The sequence below is a fragment of the Desmodus rotundus genome, chromosome 1, assembly GCF_022682495.2.
Source record: "Desmodus rotundus isolate HL8 chromosome 1, HLdesRot8A.1, whole genome shotgun sequence".
In the NCBI taxonomy this organism is placed as follows: Eukaryota; Metazoa; Chordata; class Mammalia; order Chiroptera; family Phyllostomidae; genus Desmodus; species Desmodus rotundus.
In genome coordinates this window covers 9333207-9352367 of record NC_071387.1, presented here as the reverse complement: position 1 = coordinate 9352367, position 19161 = coordinate 9333207, and the positions used below count along the sequence as shown (strand labels likewise).

Below are 19161 nucleotides of genomic sequence, written 5' to 3'. Positions count from 1 at the left end.
ATCTGATCCTCGAAGCAACCTCACAGAATACATATTATTCTCATTCTACAGAAGAGAAAACTGAAACTCCTTCCTCAAGTCCCAAAGTAATAACAGAGCTAGGATTTGAGCTTGGCACACCAGGCCCCAAAGCCTGGCCCCTTCGTCCCACCTGTGTAGCTCCCTCTATTTTCCTGGCTTAGCACATATTGAAGACACTGACTAGGTCACATATTTCTCTTGTAACCTCCACGGATAGACTTATCATAGGCTAGATACACAATAGCAAACAGTCCCCCAAAGCAGGACAGTATCATAGTTTTCTCTTGTAACACAAAAACACTTCACACAACAAAATAACTGGGTTTGAATTCCAGTCCTGCTAATTGTTAGCTGTGTGACTTGGACAAGTTACTTAACCTCTCTGTATCCAGATTTCAACATCTGTACAATAGGGCCACTACTAGAACACAGACTCGTTGTGAAAACTAAATAATGAGCGTAATGCATCTGGCAGTATTTCAATAACAGTATTCACCTGATTTGAAATGATGAGACTTGAGTTTAAGAGTTTCACTGGGACATAAAGAGATGCTGATTCCTTAGTTCCAAAATGGTTTGGGGTCACCTTCTCATGAAATAGGGCCTCATTCCTCCCACATAACTGCCATTTGCCATCATTCATTCATCACTAAGCACAGAAAACCCGGACTCCCATCTCCACCTGCCTTTTATTTGAAATGTCAATTTTTAAAGAGTGGAGAGGTTGGAAACCCAATTTAACAAGCACACTGAAACATTGTTTATTGCCCCCATAAACATGGCTTAGTGAGAATTACGGACTTAATCAGAGTGAACTTATCTCCCGGTGAAAAGGAACACTTTAAATTTCAGAAATGGCACCTTTACTGTGAAAATCTCTTAACTTTTCAAACAAACTACAGGGGGTCTTAACCATATGGGCAGTAAAGGGGTAGCCATTACTGCGATTTGTCTTGCCCAAGAGCCAAGGAGTCCTAAAGATCCATAACAACTTTAAGATCTAGAAAACATATTTGGAAAGTCATATTCAGGAGACATGTCTCTAAAAACACCCAAAAGGTCTGCTGAGTAGGAAGTAATGTCTGTCCAGTTGCTAGGGGCTGCCCAGAAGAAAGGCCCCCAGAGTCATTAGAACAGGGGCTATTTCCTAAGCAGCAGCATTGGGAAAGTATGGCTCTCCTCCTGTGCATAAGATGAAGCATTTAGCAATAGGTCATATTTGGTGACCTGCTTTACAGAAAAGAGGTGCCACCTAAATCCCAAAGGCTAAATGGTTTGAGTGATTTTTTTCTCTTTAAACAAATTATTCCAGAGGATGAGGTCCTGTGAACCCCAACTTCCCAATCTGCAGCTTTATTAGGGCAGCTCTGACCATTCCAGGAAAGGTTTTCATAAAGACATCCCTCTTTACAGAGACTGTATCAGCCTGGATGCCAGAGGCAGGAAAGGCAACAGATATAAAATTTTATTATTTCAATGCCCCAGTAGCAGCCAGGAGGACTTAATGAAATCACCAAGATTTACAATCTGAAATAGCTATTGCACAGACAGATATGATTAAGGGAGCTGAGCCCTCTGACCTTTCAACCCTTTGATCCTCACGCAGCAGGTGGCCTGGAGCCCCCTCCTGGGCATCTTCCCTCTCTTCCAACACTGCTGAACCTTGATGTGCAATAAGCCTGACCCTACACAGGTGACTCTCATGCTGCTTATCGCCAGCAGCTGCTGCTAATGGAACAGCCGAAATCACTTGGCCTCACAGTTCTACCCTGGAGATGCGGGGAGAGGAATCTGCTCTGCCTTGTCCAAATGGTGCTGAAATGACGTTCAATAATTCAGCCCAAAGTCCACTTGTTTGGCAATGCTTAACGATGTCATTACCAAAAACCGTCCTAGAAATGGAACTCTGTCTCCTCCGATTTATACTTGGAGTTAGAAAAAAAGAATCACCTTTTAAAAGATAAATCACAAATCTCAAAAAAAGGAAAAATCAACCTCGAAGTCCCAACTGCATCTCCCAGAACTTCCCTAAAACCATGTGCAGCAAATTTATACCAATGAAAATCAAAACAATTTTTGGAAACCTAAAATTGACTGTTTTCAGTTCCATGAAATTTCATTTAAAAAAGCCCATATGCCAAAATGTCCAAATTCTCTTATTTTTAAAAATTGGGATGACTTCCAAAATCATAGCTATCTTTTTCTTCCTTTTTTTTCTCCTTCTAAGCTAAGGATGGGTAGTGTGCATATGTACTTATCAAGCTTCATAATTTAACCCATTCGGCCAGTATAAAATAGTTGCAATAAAATGCTGAAGAGGCAGGATATATTTGTCATCACTGGATCTTTCAAACTAACTGATGCCAAGGTTTACCATGTTCTATGTGCTTCAAGACATGCCCAGGAGTCTCAGCAGCCCGTCTGAAAGCTTTCAGGTTTGGTGGGGGGCGGGGGGGGGAAGGGTTTCAGATATTTGGGTTTATAGAGGAAAAAATTTTAGGCAGGACACATAAACCTGTGGAATGTTGATAACTTCTAACCACAAAGAGAACTTCAGTGTCTCTGTTCATCGTACTTAGGAAAAACCCTGACCCCAATGCCTTTGATTCTAAACAAACACAATATGGTGGCCCCTCTCTCTCCCTGGTCATTAATGTCTAAATTCAATGGGCAAAGAAAAAAACCCCACTTCTTTGGTAGCCTAAGTGGCATATATCTTAAAGATTCAACTTTAAATTCATTTTGAAATCAGCTGAGAAGGGAGCAATACGTAAGGAAAGGTTTATAGACTTCAGTTTTGGTCGCATGTTTCTCCAGGGAGGTTGAAGTTTCGTACAGATAGCAGTTTATGGAGAAATCAGTTTTGCACAGAAAAAAAGGTATGGTTACTACACAGAGTTTGACCTCTTTGTGTAAAATTATTATTAAGCTAGCTTCTTCGAAGATAACTATTGGAAATGCTTTATTAATAATAATACCTACTATTATGTGACGGCCTACTAATGTGCATGGAACTTTAGTCCTTTGTTTTGAATTGTCATCACTCTATGGCATCTGTCCCCACTCTGCAGATGGGAATGTTAAGGCACACACGCACACAAGCTCAGTGACTTTCCAAAGTTGCACATAGACAAATGGTGGAGCTGGGATTCAAACTCAGGCTCACTGCCTGCCCCCAAAGCCCATGGTCCATCCCCATTTTCCCCAATGATAGCAAATGCAAACCAAACAAAAAGATCCAAAACGATAACATGCAATAATCTGTGCAGAAAATGCTGGGTTTCAGCTTGCTTACACATTGCCATGGCTCATTTAAAGGCCTTCTGAATCAATTATTTTAGGTCATTAAGAGGAAGTTTAATTTGGTTGACAAACACCCCTACTGTGGTGACCTCACATATCAACAACAAATGCCTGATGGTCACAAACTCGTACCATGAGTCTACTGAGCATGGTGTTAAACAAAACCACATGTGCCCAGATTCCAAGTGGGATTTGACTAGGCCAAGGGTACCGCTCTTCAATCATCACGCTTCTGGTTTCTGAGCTCGCACAATGGCCCCACCCCTAATCACTTGCAAGGAGTTTATGAAAAGAAGTCACTAGTCCTATGTGGCTATGCTCAGTTAAAAATGCCTTTAAGCTAATGTCAATTTATAAGAAGTCACTCATTAAAAAAATACAAAAAGAGGCTGAAAAAGAGGGCAGAACCAAGCCTAAGCAGTCTTTTAGCTTGTTTTAAAGGAAAATAATCAGTTCTACATCTATATAATATTGATACACATACACAGTAGTCCTCCCTGCTTTTCACAGTTTCACTTACCTGTGGTCAAGCATGGTCCAAGAATACTGTGAGAAATTCCAGATATTTTGAGAGAGAGAAAGAGACCACATTCACATAATTTTTATTACAGTTTAGTTATAATTATTTTGTTTTGTATTAGTTATTATTAATCTCCTACTGTGCTTAATTTATAAGTTAAACTTCATCACAGGTATGTTCATGTAGGAAAGAACATAGTATATATGGGTGGGGCAAACTAGGTTTATAGTTGTGCGTATGCAGAGTTTATTCTTGTATCATTCTTTATTATTATATTATTTTTCCATACAAACAACTGCAAACCTACATATAGGGTTTAGGACTATCCATGATTTCAGGTGTCCACTGGTGGTCTGGGAATGTATGCCTTGCAGATAAGGGGGGGAGCTACTGTAGGAACTTCCATTTTGGGGTACCTGACACATGGTAGGCACTAAATTTTCTCATTAACTCCTCATTAAAAACACTTATGAAGTGAAGAACCTACCCATTTTACCAGAAAGGAGTCTGAAGCTCAAAGAGGCACCTTAACATCCCATCTGCAAAACCTGCAGGCCCTCAAAGTGGTGACAACTAGAAATCACAGGGGTCAAATGCAATGCACATTGGTAGGCCTTCATTCAATGGTTGATATTATTATTAAATATTCAACGGTAGGCATCTCTTAAGAGGAAAACGTAATAATAATTTTGTACAAAGTGGTCAAACTGTGTGGCGGTAACCGCACCTTTATCTCCCTGCTAAACCGATCTCTCCTCTGAACAAAGATATGTGTTTAGAGTCACCTAGTAGTGGTGGGGACAGAATCTGAATCGGGTCCACATAACATAGAGCCCAAGAGCTCTTTCCATTCTGCTACGTAGCTTCTGGCACGCTACTCCTTAATCTGACGAATTTGATTAGTTCAAGCTTCTCTTAATTACAATTTGTAAACTTGGAAGTTTTCTTTGAAGTGAGTTTTAACATTGCTAAATGGAACCTACATATAATGACTGGCTAGGTGATGATGGGAAAGTTGGAAAACAAAAGCATCAATGATGGTTTCATATTTTCTACTGGGATTCTTCCTCAAAAATTACTCAGTTTTTTTCTAAAATATAACAGGCTTATCTCATCTCACAAGAGAACGTTTCAGTCACAACAAATTAGACTGAAAATGTACTGACTGCAAGAGATACTTCAATCAGCCAGAAGTACTTGTTCCCTTTGATTACATAAATTACTACTACAGCTTTAAATTGTTTTATATTAACTAATTCCAACATTAGGGTAAGTGACATTTAAGAATACACTCATTTTAAATGCAGATGCAAAGCAGAGGAAGCTCCCAGGGGAAATCCATCAGGTGAAATCCAAGACCACCTGAATGCTCTGGATGAGAGAGAGACTCACATGTGACAGTTTTGCATGATAATACAATTTTAATTTTACTGATGAGAGAGCGGAGCCATGGGAAGGCTAAGGAACCCAGCCCCAGTCACAAGTATACTCAGAGCTTTTCTCTGGAGAAACAGGAGGCTGCCAGACTAGAGCTCCCCCTTCCCCACCAGAGGCCACCCTGAGAAGGAAAGGCTCAGGCGAAGGCCAAAGGTGGGGGCTCTCTACCTACGACTGGAGCAGGGGGGGCAAATCCACAAAGCCTGACAGGAGGGTGCACAGAGCAGGGCCTCTGGAGGCTGAGGAGCTGGGTGCAAATCATATTACCTCTCTGAGCTTCAGCTTCCTGCACTTGCAAATACAGCAAGTGAGAGATTGCTGTATTTGCAAGTACAGTGAGATTTTGAGAACGCACCCCGCAAAGTGTTTGGCACCCCACAAAGAAGTAAAGAAGTAAAGCACCCCGCAAAGTGTTTGGCACTGAGCAAGGACTCAGAAGATGTCAGTTTCCTCCAGCCCCCTTCCTTTCTTGCTAAAGCTCTCTCCATGAACCAATGACGGAAACTACCAGGTGGAATTTTTCATGCATGTGTCACCTTCTTATAAAGCAGGAATATAATTACTTAGAGATAGAAAATAGCTCACATGCAATTTCTCAATTCTTGTGAAGACACATAAGCAAGTCCCACTGATAACAGAATATAAATAGGGCTCAGAGTTTTGCATCAATCACAACATTAACAAGTGTGTACTAGATTTACCATATTTTTTGGACTATGAGATGCACCAGACTGTAAGATGCACCTAGGTTTTAGAGGAGGAAAATAGGAAAAAACCACTGTTGCACCGCCACCCCTCCCTACAAATGAGCCAGGTAAGCTACGTTCGGACTATAAGACGGTAACTACTATCCACCTGTGGAGTCCTGCAAAGAAGCAAAATGGTACAATGGCAAACAAGAAACATTTCTTCACTCACTATGAAACTGTTTAAAAATGAATATCCCCCAAACAAAGGATTATAGACTTTCTATACTGGGGAAAAAAAAAGGATTGCAGAGACCAAGAGGAACTTTGACTTCGCACATGGAAGCTGTCCCTGGGGTGGTGGCTCTGCACTGTTGCAAGCACTTGGTGTGTCTGCAAAACTAGCTTCTAGGAGCCCCAGCTAAGCCCTCCCAGATACAGAATGGTGAGACATGGGAGAGGACTGCTGTGAGCTTGGCCTGTGTCTTTGTTGCACCCGTCACAGGCCTCCTGAAATTGCACTGGAGGGGAGAGGTAGTGAGCTCCTGTGGACATGGTGCCTGGTCTCACCCTGTTCCTACTGCCTGGAACTATCACTTAGTATATAACCTAAATTTATATCCACAAACTAGGCTGTGGAAATACTATCTAATTCATAAAAAGTAGTTGGAAACAGAGAGGAAAAGTCAGAATCTAATAAAAGTGGTGCTTAAAACCTTGAAGAAAGTCATCACTACAAACACTTCTGCCATGGCTTGGTAGCAAGGGAACCATTCGGAAGCTTGGGTTTGGGACGCTAACACATCTGAATTTTATATACATGGTCGTGGTGTGTAATTTACTTAAGAATTACCTTGATCTTTACAAATATCAATTTACTTTATTAACACGGTTAAGCAGTTTCCAAGCATTTTATATGGAAGGACTGTGTTTCTAATGGCCCAGAAGGAGAAGGCCTGACCATGTCCCTCCCCTATTTACACTCTTCAATGGCTCTCTGTTGCCCTATAAAGTTCAGACTCTTTAACGTGGCTTACAAGGCCCTGGATGGCTGGCCCTTGCCTGCCTGCCTGAGCTCTCCTCTCTCCCTTCAGCCTTATGTTCCTATCAGACACTGAACTACTCATACTTCCTGGGAAAATTCCATGGGCAATACTTTAGGTCTTTGTAGATGCCATTACCTATTCCGCTGGATGAATTCTTATTTATCCGTTAGGTGTCAGTGTAGGCATTCCCTTCCTCTGAGAAGCACAGCCCTCAAGGGTAGGTTCGGTGTCTTCCCTCCCAGAGCTCCTGGCATCCCAAATTCACTGCAATTACTTTCTGCTTGTCTACATCTGCTCAAGACAAAACTCTGTGAAGGCGGGATTACATCACATTCATTATTCTGCATAGGCTTCCGGTATGGGGTCGTGGCTGCTACCCAGAAGGCTTTCCAAACACTACTGTCGAAGGGGAGGTTCACTGCACATCCACCACAGGCCAGACATGCTGGACATATACAGGACAATCCTGAGATGGGTACCAACCACTGCTATGGATGAAGAAACTAACCCCCAGGGACAAAGTCTCATGCTTTAAGTTACCCCGGAAGGGGAGTGGTCAAGCAGGAGACTGTTGGTGCACTTTTCAAATTCTACAAAAGCGCCACTCCCATCCCTGGTACGATGTCTCCAGTACTGCAAACCAGGAGAAAACAGGGCTGGCACTAAACAGTTTTGTTCAAACTCTCTTTCCCTAGGAAATGAGAATGATGATGATGATCCTTGGAATCTAAACATCCTTGAAACACAATTTTATAGCCATCAACTTAACCATGTAAATGGCTTTAAGGCCACTGACAAAATAAAAAGAGCTATGCTTATTGGTCTTTGTTGAATTCTTTAGGTGCCCAATAATCATATCTCCCTGGATCCTCCAACAACCCTATGGGAGGGTAGAGCCATTGTCTTCATTTTACAGGTGAGAGAAAAGCTCAGAGGTTGATTCCCTCACCTAAGGTCACACAAGCAGCGAGTAATCCCCAGCCACCTGCTGACCTTTCCCCTTCACTGCCTCTCCTGTCTAGGTGGGGCTTCATTTATAGGCTAACCTGAGCCTCTGTCTGGAACTATGTCATTGCTACCACCTTTCTTTCTTCTTTCCTGGCCGTTCCGCCACCAGGGATGATATACAATACCCTGATGTCACTCTGAGGCCTGTAAACCAAGCAATGTTTGTGAAGCTTACAAAGGAAGGTCTTCATTTATCAAAAAGGAGAAGCACCAGCTACGAGACATGACCTGGTACCTGCTACCAGACATGGAACAGAAGAGAGGCTACAGAAACATCTTCTGAGCTAAACCGAAGTTGAGAGAATAGAAGGAAACAGTCACTGTGCAATCTGGCCATGTTTTGGTATTTCCTAGCTGCCAGCTAACATGATCATTTTCTCCAAGAAGAAACTAGGTCAATGCCGAAACCTTGGCTGTCCTGCTAACCTACCACTAGACTCAAAGTAATGTTTGCTTAAATGAGAAAATGATATAAAAAGGCAGAAGGGGGGATAAGAATGATGATGACCTATATACGTGTCACTTTAGAAAAGTGATTTTCAACAGGTGTGCCACGGTACCCTGATGTGCTGCAAGAATTTTAAAAACATGCTGTATCTGACTAAATAGGGCGCTGATGTCTTTTCCCCTAGATTGTCAACATTAAAAAATGACAACAGCCAACACAACAATAGCCTTCTGGTGTGAATGAATAAAAATTATACTTAAATTTTTTGTCAGACTGGCGAAATTTTTTGGTGTGCCCCAGAATTTTAGTAATTAGTTTCTGCGTGCTGTGAGATGAAGAAGGCTGAAAATCGCTGCTTTAAAAGGAAGGCAGACTCTCTACGGTGACTAGGTTACTCTTTAACGAATAGCGACGGCACCCTGTAGGAGCACAAAGACTAGAATTAGGTCTTCCCCCAAAATAACCTTTTTTCAAATGAGAATGCTAGGTTATAATTTATATTTCTTTTTGTGCAACAAATTCGAGTGTCATAAAAATGGTTAAAAAGTCTTCCTATGGTAGCTTTTTCTAAACTTTTATGAACATCTGCCACATTCATTTGAAGTTTAAAAAATTCTGGCACATATGCAAAGGCATAATAAGGTGCCTATAGCTTTCAAGAAAAAATAACAAGACAGTCAAAAATAAGCCTTTTGCTGAATTGCCAGTAAGACAACTAGTATGCGGGAGGAGATGGGCCTTCCCAAGCTCCTTCTCCAAAGAGCTCTCTCCCCTTTGGCCCCAGGTACCAGCTCCTCCTTCAGTATTACAGCCCATAGTTCCTGGAAGAAATCTTATGGGAAGCATCCCTCTCATCTGAAGGGTACAGAACTACATAAACTCAATCAAAAAGCACAACCAGAGCACTCCAAGTCTGAGTTGAAATCCACAGGAAGAGATCAGAAGACTAAATTCCAAGATTGCTAGTTCACGGCTGCCTAACACACCCAGGAAATGCTACTTTGTTCAGAGTGTCTTAGCTGGCTTCAAGTGTGGGGTGACTATTTTTCTTTTTCTTTTAGTGCTGACAACATAGGAGTTCAGCATGGCACACTCCTCTCCTACTTTAGCTAATTGACAGGGATAAGATTTATCTTGGCCAGTGCTTCCTGAATCTTCTTTCTTGGAGCCTTTCAAAGGCTGAGAAGAGTTGACCTGCACCTGTTCACCTAAGTGCAAAACTGACTCAAGTTTTAGCTTGAAGATTTATGCATATTTTGCATTGTATTTTTACTAACAAAAGACCTTGTTTTAAATTATTTACAATCATATAAAAGTAAAAAATTTACTCTGTTCATCTGTAATTACAGTGCTGGGTTCTCGGACAACAGTGGTGCCTGCTGGAGGACTCTGAATGTGCTCTGGATTCCAGCTTCCCAAGCACTCCCTCAACCCTTCTTTCCAGAAAGCATCTACTTGGGTCCTGCTAGGTGCTGAGGACACCATGGCAAATGAAGCACGGTCCTTGTCCCCAAAGAACTTATGCTCCAAGGGATGGTGAAGAGGAGCAAACAACTATCACCCAGAGCAAGAGGTACAGTGAAAGCTGATGAGAAAATAAGAGGATTTCTTGAAAGAGCTAGAGAAGGGCAGGGCTTAGCCATGTGGGCAGGGTCAGGGATCAGTGAGCACACCGGCTAACAAGGAACAGTGAGACGACAGAAGGCTGGACAGCAGTGAAGAGATTGAGAACTCAGGGGCAGCGCAGAAGGAATCCGGAAGGCAGGCTACTAAAAGCAGAGTGACCCAGTGGAAGTCAACCCACTAAATGCCGAGGCTACGAACTGAATTTTATATTCACCTTCAGACCTCCAGGACCTAGCAAAATGTGTGGAACACAAGAGGCCTTCATTTTGCTTAGCAAACGAATGAATAAGGCTTTATAAGAATCCAAGAAAAGTGAAGAAAAATGTTAATGAAGGCAGTAAGGAAAAACAGGGCGAGAGACATATCAGAGACTTGGTGACTGTTTAGAAAGAAAGAACAAGGAAGAGGAGCACTCAGCAATGCTCAGTGCGTCCCACTTTGGTGACTTCGCAGGCAGTGGTGCCATTCACAGGGACTGGGAACACTGGAAGGAGAGCGAAGGAGCTTGGTATGTCTGTGTGTTTGGGGAACACTGAGTTTGAGACATCTGTGGTACATGTAGGTGAAGCTGAACTGGCACTTGACATGCGTGGACCTGTGTTCAGAGAGAGGCACGCTACTGTTAGAATCACAGCTGAAAGTGACTGGCATTACCCTGGTAGCTGAAATAAAAAGCCTATGACAAGATGACTCGAGGGCATGCACAGAAGAAAAACAGGGCAAGACAAGAAACTTGGACAATGCTGAAGGTAAAGGGATGTGAAAGGGAATCTGAAAAAGCCTTGCGAGAACAGTCTGGTGGGCAGGAGGAGAGACAGAAAGGAGCTGCGGACTCCAATAGACCAAATGGTCTTTGGATTAGTGTTTCAAACTCTGTAACAATTGGCACCAAAGGCCTATTAGAAAGTGTTCAATTTAAATTTTTCACACAGGAGCTTTGAATACACCCCCAAACTTGACAAACAAAGGTAAAACACAGAAGAAATCTCTTCAATCTGATCTAAATACACCAGCCGAGATAGTCCATAAACTGTGTGCTGTATGTGCTCAGGGCTGGGTGATGACAAGGAGGAACTGTTAACAGAATGCAGGAGCCACATGGCCGTCCTGTCAAATTAGAAATTTGAGCAGATTTCTGTGGTCTATTTTGATCAAGATTCTCAATGTCAAACAAACAGGTTTTTCGATAACCAACTTGTTTCATTTTCGTAAGCACAATAGCACAGTGTGCAACAGTTAGCGAAGAAGCAGGTGGTCCTCGTCGACGTGAAATGAAGGGAACAGAAGAAGAGAAGTAGCACTTCCTTTAAGACATGCAAAGCATCATCACAGACGGATATGGCTTTAGATTTTCCCTCTGAGAGCTTAGCTCCTGTGCAAAGCAGGCAAGCCCCCCAATTCCTACCCCATTTTGCTTGGTACAAATTTAAGCTCTCTCCTGACGAGGGAAAAGCTTAGGGTTCAGACCTACAAACCAATGGCACTTACAAAAGCACAAATAAATCCTCTAAAAGAAAGCTATCTAATTGGTACAGCCACGGAGAAAGCAATCTGGCATCAGATTCATAGTTTTGACCAAGCATTTCTACATTAGGGATTTTAGCTAAGGAACTAAGTCAAAATGCAGATAAAACCTTATGCATAAAGATGTTCACTGAAATGCTATTTATATTAGTGAAAGATTACAACAACCTAAGTGTCCTACAAAAACAGAAAAATGGTTAAGTTGTGATATATCCAAACAGTGAAATGACAGGTAGCAAACTAAAAATTTTTCTTACTGAGAACAAATAAAAATGTGTAGAAATCCCCATGGCATAATATTAAGTGACACATAAAAACATAAAATTATATATAAAACACATATCGATTACATACATTTATACAAAATATATATTTATAAAATAAAGACTAAGAGGAAAATAATAAAATTCTAAATGGCTGAATTTAGAATGGTTCTGTAAATAATTTTCCTCTTTATACTTTTTATACCACATTTTCTATAATAAAAAGTGTAATATTGTTCTAGTGGTTGAGAATAAACATCATTTTGAAAAGCAAATCATTTCCCTTCCTTGTCCAAACCCTTGAGGACCTTTTTGCTCCTGCCTCTTTGAACTTCATTCCCTCACCCATGAGAACTGACAGTCTCCAGGAAAAGAGGAAAAGCACCGGAACCAAGGGCCCCAGGGAAAGGGTCAAGCTGAGCACTCAGGTCTGTGCACCAGAGGGGGCGCTGTGCATGAGGTGCTGCTTCCACATGCTCCCGCGTGGAGGGTCGTGAACCCACAGACCATGTCTTTTCCACTGTCACCTAGCAAAACAAAACGGCAAGTAGAGAGATTTGGGGAGGAAAGGAGCCAACTTACCTCCATTAAACTCAAATGGATTCCTATGAGGTAGGGCATGGGAGCACTGTGAAGAGAAACAGAGACACATAGCCACTTTAATGTCTGTTGCTTCTGACAGAAAATTACAGATGGTTCACTATTTGGAGAAAAACTGTTTTAATAAACGTATGCACAGTTACATTTCCTTTCACAACAAAAATCCTAATGTGACATTTTGTTCCCAAGCCTAGAAACGTCAGAAGAATTTCAAACTGCAGGCGGCACCGGGAGCTGCACGGGTGGTAGGAAGACAACCGACACTGGCGTTAGCCCCTAACTGGCAGCTAGGCAACTGCATGGCCCCAGTTGCCTTATCTTTAAAATGGGATCTTGGACGAAAACTGGTGTAGGCTGCTATGAGAGTGAAAGAAAACATACATCGAGTGATTAGTACAGATCCTGGTACAAATGGGAACTATTATTGCCACAATTACAACAGAAAAAGCAGTTAACAAGGTTGAATGGAGAATGACATTTTATTTGCCGCTTCCCTCTGCCATCGAGAGATGTGACCTCACTGTCCGCTCTGATTCAACAAAGCTCATGAAGACGACAGCACACATGCTGTCCGATGCCGCCGCAATTCACAAAGCCCCTTCCAACTACTTCATTCACAGGGTAATGGGTTCCTAAGCTGGTGACTGAGCAGGAGATGAGAACTCAACTCCAAAGGTGTGGAAAGTTGGGCATTATGGATTGACTTCTGTGCATCCGTGTGTATACGCACATTATGTTTATGATGTTACTTACCAATGATAAATGTGCTGGGGATTACAGGAGTGAGTTCAAATTCATCTGTCCTAACCCACACAACAATCATACAAGGGAGGTACTGTCCCCATTTTACAGAGGAGATAGGCCCAGAGAGCTTAACTCACATATCTAATGCCACAGAACAAAGTAAATGACAAACCTAGAATGTGACTTCAAAGTTTCTTCCTCTGTGCCATACAGACTTTGTAATACTGAACCTAAAATCCCCAGGTCCTCCTCATACACAACCTTTTTCTTGGAGGTAGGGGATGGAGGTCAAGGAGTAGGGAGGAAGGGAGCAATTGGCAACTTTTCTATATGAATTTCCAGTGTGTGATACCTGCTGTGAAAGGTGCCAAAGGGTATTTTATGAGCCTAGAGGAAAGACTCCTGGCTCAGAGTGAGGTGACCAGGTTCCTTTTCTCTGGGGCAGCTGGGGGAGTGGGAGTAAACTTACAGGATGGCTTTCTTGGAAACCAGGCTGGGGAAACAAGGGGTGGGAAGAAATGAGAAAAGAGAGGTGTGCTTTCAATTTAATACTAAGGATTTTAGGCTTTTCTCCTGAAAGCAATGGGTAGGCAATGAAGGTTTTTAAACATCAGATGTGCATTTTAAAATTGCGCAAACATTTAAAAATAAGAAAGGGCACAATTCCCTCATTACCATTCAACAAATAAAATTCTTCAAGCAAAAATCATTCCCCAGAATATAAAATGTCCTCCTCACTACAGATCTCAGCAGTAACATGTCTTGGGAGCCTGTAAAACAGACTTGAATATTAGCAGCACAGTTTGGGAACTATTCTTCTAGAAGACTTTTGTATTTGACAATAGCCAACGAAAGAGCTATACACACAACTGCAGTGAAAGTGGAGTTGTCTTTTTTCTTTCTTCTTCTCTCTTTAAAAAAAAAAGTATCTGCTGTGCACATTCAGCTTCTCTTCGCTTCCAGGGGCAAGGAAATGCCCTACGATATTTTTTTTTCACTTAAACTGTAAACCATTAGTTTAGCTGCCAGCTACACAAATGCTCAAACTTCCCAGTGTGCCTGGCTCTGCTACCCAAGTTTTTTCCAGTGTACACTGAAATGAATGTGTTTCTAATTAAGTAGCTTCAGGAAAACGACAGCCTCAATGTCAAAAATACAAAGTCTGAACCCTGGCAGGAAGTCTTAAGACTACAAATGTCTCATCTAGTGGAACCTTGCCTAATATAATGAAAGGAAGCAGGAAGAGTGCAGAATTCCAAAAAAATGGACACTTATGAACATGTCAGGAAGCACAGCTTAACACATAGGAGGGAGAAAAACTCAAATCCATAATATTTAACCAAATCTTATCAACTTTTCCAGTCCCTATGTTCAATCATCCAATTGACCAATGACCCTGAGTTTTAATTAGCATTTCAGAACTGAAATTCAAAAAAAAAAAAAAAATGAATCAACGCACAGAAAAAGGCATTTCAACAATTGTGAGACAAATACCTACTGCAAAAGCCTCTGTATAATTCAATACAAACACAGGCCCTTATCTGGAAAAGAAATATTTTCTAGAATTTTAAATATGAGGTTTTAATGCCATGCCCTTTTGTCCTGCAATAAAAATCAACGATATCCTGAAAGAGAGGAAGAGGAGTCGTACAGAAATGACCGTAAGAAGGGACAAAGTGGCACTCACTCTTCAGCATCATTAGGTAGGCCTTCTCTGAAGCCCAATAATTTTCCAAAGAGTAATTATGGCCTATCATAGAAATGTGGGTTCTAGCCAAGTATTGTTAGGGCTGCTACAGCTCTGTATTTAGAAAATATTTAAAACACATTTCTTCTGAAATCACAGCAGCCCCATGTTTTATATGAATGCAAATGTAGACAAATACCTTTTACACTGTTGTTATTTGCTTACAAAGCCTCAAATACTTCCCTAAATCTACTGCATTTCTGCTCTACATATACACTAATTACAAATTCCAAGAGGGAAGAAGGGGGAAAAAAGAAACCCGGAATTTCCTTAACATCTCAATGGAGCAAATATGTAACTGGGTAATTCTAGGTGTGTTCCAAAAACAATTTCTATTCTCATTATACAATACCTCAATAGTCATTACTGCTACTGCCTCATTTTCTTTCAAAACCTGTTTTCTATGGCTTTTTATTGTAAAGAGAAAATATTCTGGGGAAAAGAAAATCACTCACCCATGATTATGTCATCTTAATACAACTGATTTTATTTTTGTATTGTTCTACTCCAATATTGGCTGACATTAACAAACATTTTTTCCTCTTAATAATACTCTTTATTATAAAAAGGTTTTTTTTATTGTTGTTGAAATATAGTTGTCTCCATCCCTCCCCATCACTCCCCCCCACCCCAGCCATCCCCACCTCCCACCCTTGATCCTACCCACCTTGGCTTTGTCCATGTGTCCTTTATACATGTTCCTTGACAACCCTTCCCCTTTCTCCTCCCTTATCCCCTCCTATCTCCATCTGGTTACTGTCAGTTTTTAACAAACATTTTATCTCTTTGAAATTACAGAGTGTATATATTTTACTGTTTTCTCCTTGGCTTCAGTGATATTGCTCCTGTCTTACTACAATCTTTGTGATTACTTTAAAAACCGTGTAATATTCCACGAAGTATGGATGTGTCATGATTGATTGAACACTACTCTTAGCCTTAGACATTCAGTCGCATCCATTCTTTTCCCCATAAGTTAGACTTAGTGAAAACAAACAACTTCATGTGCACGAATTCCCAAATAAAGTATTAGTAAATCAAAGGGCAAGACTCTTTGTTACATCTTTTGTTATATCTTGGCAAAGTGTTTTCTAGAATGGCAGTACTTGCCCCGAGGGAAATCTTTCAGGACTGTTGCAGGGATTAGAGATAACCGATAAAGCGCCTAGCACAGGGGCAGCGTAGGCTCAGTCAGTGACTGCCACCATGTCCAGATGGGTTCTCTTTGAGCCCTGGCATGGCTGGCACCTCTGGACCCATCTCTTACAGCCCAAAGAGTGGTTTCCTGTTCCTGCCCCGGTTCTGATGGACACCTGGCAAACCTTGGTGAGGATGGTCGAGACTCCACGATCAACATGGGGTGCTTGGACCTGTATCCTCTTTATGCGTGGGCTTCTCACTCCAAGCACACTCTCCTGTCCCCCGTCTTCTTACTGACTTCAGTAGGGTTGCTTATCACTTTCTTCAGAGGGCAACCTTTACTCTTGATTTTATGCACACCAAGAAGGCAAAAACTACCAAGTAAACTATGATTCGTTACTTTCTTATCATATAGAATGACAAGTATTAAAAAGCACTTATCACTCTTGGATAGACATTAAAAAGAAAATATTTAAAAAAATGAACTGGTTAAGCTATTCCTAAAAACACTCTTCACATTCAGAGTCTGACTCACATGAATCATTTTCTGATGCACAGTTATCAATGTCCATGTTTTTCCAAGGTTATCTCAGTAACAAAACATAATAAAACTTCATCTACTAGAAACTATCTTCCTTAATTGGGTCCCAGAAAGAACTTGTTCGCTGCTTTTCAAGAAAACATGAATGCAAATGTCTGTTTCAGTAGTAGCAAAAATACACCATGGTTCTATGCTCTGGTATCTTTCAGTATTCACAGTGACTTTACATTTCAATGCAGAATCTGGGTGCAATTTTGCAGACATTTTAAACAGCAATTAGACACGACATGTGACAAACCAACAACGCACATCATTAAATTAAAGTGGTGATAATATTAACAGTATGACCAAGTCCATGCATAGGCAGGTCTTGACAGCTGTGTCACAACTGCCCTATGGCTAATAGTGATTGTGGGGTACCATTATACATCTCTGGGTAGCAGAATGGAGCATGGCTGTACTAGGCCTTTGTTCTGTGAGGATTATTGTACTGACTTCATTAGTTACATACTAGAAGAGTAAAAGCTATTCTTTCTCCCTTCTCCCCTGCAAAGGAAAGGGATTCTGTTGCTGGTGTCAAGGCAGTGACAATACAATGACTTTAACATAAAAGGTATGTTCAGTTTGAATTCTCTTAAGGGGAAAAGGAACTAATATTTATTGACCTACTATAACCCAACTTCTTCAATGCATTGCTCAAGGCAACTCTGCATTGTAGCATCATTTTCCACATTTTCAGAATGGGAAACAGGCTCAGAAAGGTAAAGTAACTTCCCCAAGCTCACACAGCTAGTGCATAGTATAGCCATATTCAAACTCAGGGCTGTTAGACTGAAAGTACATGCTGTGTCCATGGCGCCCCATGGTGCATACTCACTATTTCAGCCAAAGGAAAGGAGGGAGTACTGGTATACTATAGGGTCCATTCACCCAACCCTCTTACAAACTCTAGGCCTGGAATGTACACCACTCCTCTTCCAAGTAAGTCCTACAGCATGAGCTCATTCCTAGCAATGACAAGCATGAATATGGATGCTGCAGACTCATTAATGGCCCGGTAGTCCGCATTCCTTATTACTGTACTTTAGTAGTTTAATTCCTTTCCCCCAGATAACTTGAGCCCTCTTAATTATTTTCCCTTGAGGTCAGCAGCAATAAACTAGAAGAGAATCAGGTGAAATAAAAAAATATTAGCTGCTCAAATACATAAAATACAGCTTCCCAAGTCCTGTCTAGTATGGCTCAGTTGGTTGGAGCTTCATCCCATAACCAAAAGGTTTGCGGGTTCAATTCCTAGTCAGGAAACACACCTAGGTTGTAAGTTCAATACCTGGTCTGGGTGCATACAACCCCCAGTCTGAGCACAGATGGGAGGCAACCAATCAATATTTCTCTCTCACGCTGATGTTTTTATCTCTCCCTTCCTCTCTATCTCTAAAGAGCGACAAAAAAAAAAGTCCTCATGTGAGGATTAAAAAAAAAAAAAAGTACAGCTTCTGGAGACAACGAAGGGAGGGGAACATTGGGTAGAAGTAGGAGGGCCCTGACCCCGAGGGGAGCAACACCTCTCCTACCTCAGAAAGGAACCTGTTCAGAGCTGCACAGGTATTTGGAAGATCCACTGTTTTTCTTTCCCTTTCCCCCCATATAAATGCATAGTTAGCATTACAATTTACACATCACAGTACCTACCTCAATTCAGAGGCGTACCACCTTCTTAACCAAATAACCCCACAAGTCTTTCCTCAGTTCCCCATTGCTCAAGGAAAGGAAAACTGTGAAGCAGGTCTTACTTGTTTGAGCTTTTCTTTTCTTTTCTTTTTTGAAAAAGACACAAAACAGTAAACAGAGCTTGTTCTAGAGTTTTAAATTCTGTTCTGAAATAATGAGGCCTGGCGTTGTTAGAGAGGTTCAAGGACAAAAGAATGGGAGTAAGAATGACAACAAAGACCACACATCTTGTTGAAGAACACAAACAGTCATAGCTTGGGACTTACTGAAAGTGACCCAACAGATCGTCTACAGGCTAATATAATGGCCAGTGTTGCAAGGAAGCCACTAAAAGCAGTCACCATTTGCTGCACTAAGGGCCAGACTGGCATTTTCTCATTGGATTCTCACGATGACAATGTGAGGTAGGTATTATTACTACCATCAGCTTGTAGAAGAAGAAGTGAAGGTTGGGAAGATAAACAACTCATTCAGTTCACACAGCTAGTAAAAGGCAAAACTGGGACTAGAACCCAAGTCTGTCTTGCTAAGATAAAGCTAACTGTTTTTCAGACCAGCCCTTGCCTGGCTGGAAAGGGGGAGTGGAAGGAAGTTCGGAGGTTTTCTCGAGTGTGCTCTCAGGGCTGGCCAGCAGCTGTACTAGTCCCTGGCTCCTCCACAACCTGTCTGAACACCCTCCTCACCATAGGCACCACTTCTTCTAAACCTGCCTTGGGTGCTTTGTGGGCCTTAGTCCCCTTCTTCCCTTAAGTCCTGCTAAGGCTGTGCTGCCCCTT

General features: G+C 41.5%; 1 protein-coding gene across 5 annotated transcripts in view; it reads right to left on the bottom strand.

The window, feature by feature from the left end:
- Window positions 1-19161, bottom strand: part of DENND1A (DENN domain containing 1A) — a 492157-nt gene that overhangs the window by 192204 nt on the left and 280792 nt on the right. For all 5 annotated transcript variants that reach the window (XM_053920814.2, XM_053920818.2, XM_053920816.2 and 2 more), the window contains one exon: window positions 12465-12510. In XM_053920814.2, coding sequence (XP_053776789.1) covers window positions 12465-12510 — 46 coding nt within the window. The remainder of the gene's footprint in view (window positions 1-12464; window positions 12511-19161) is intronic.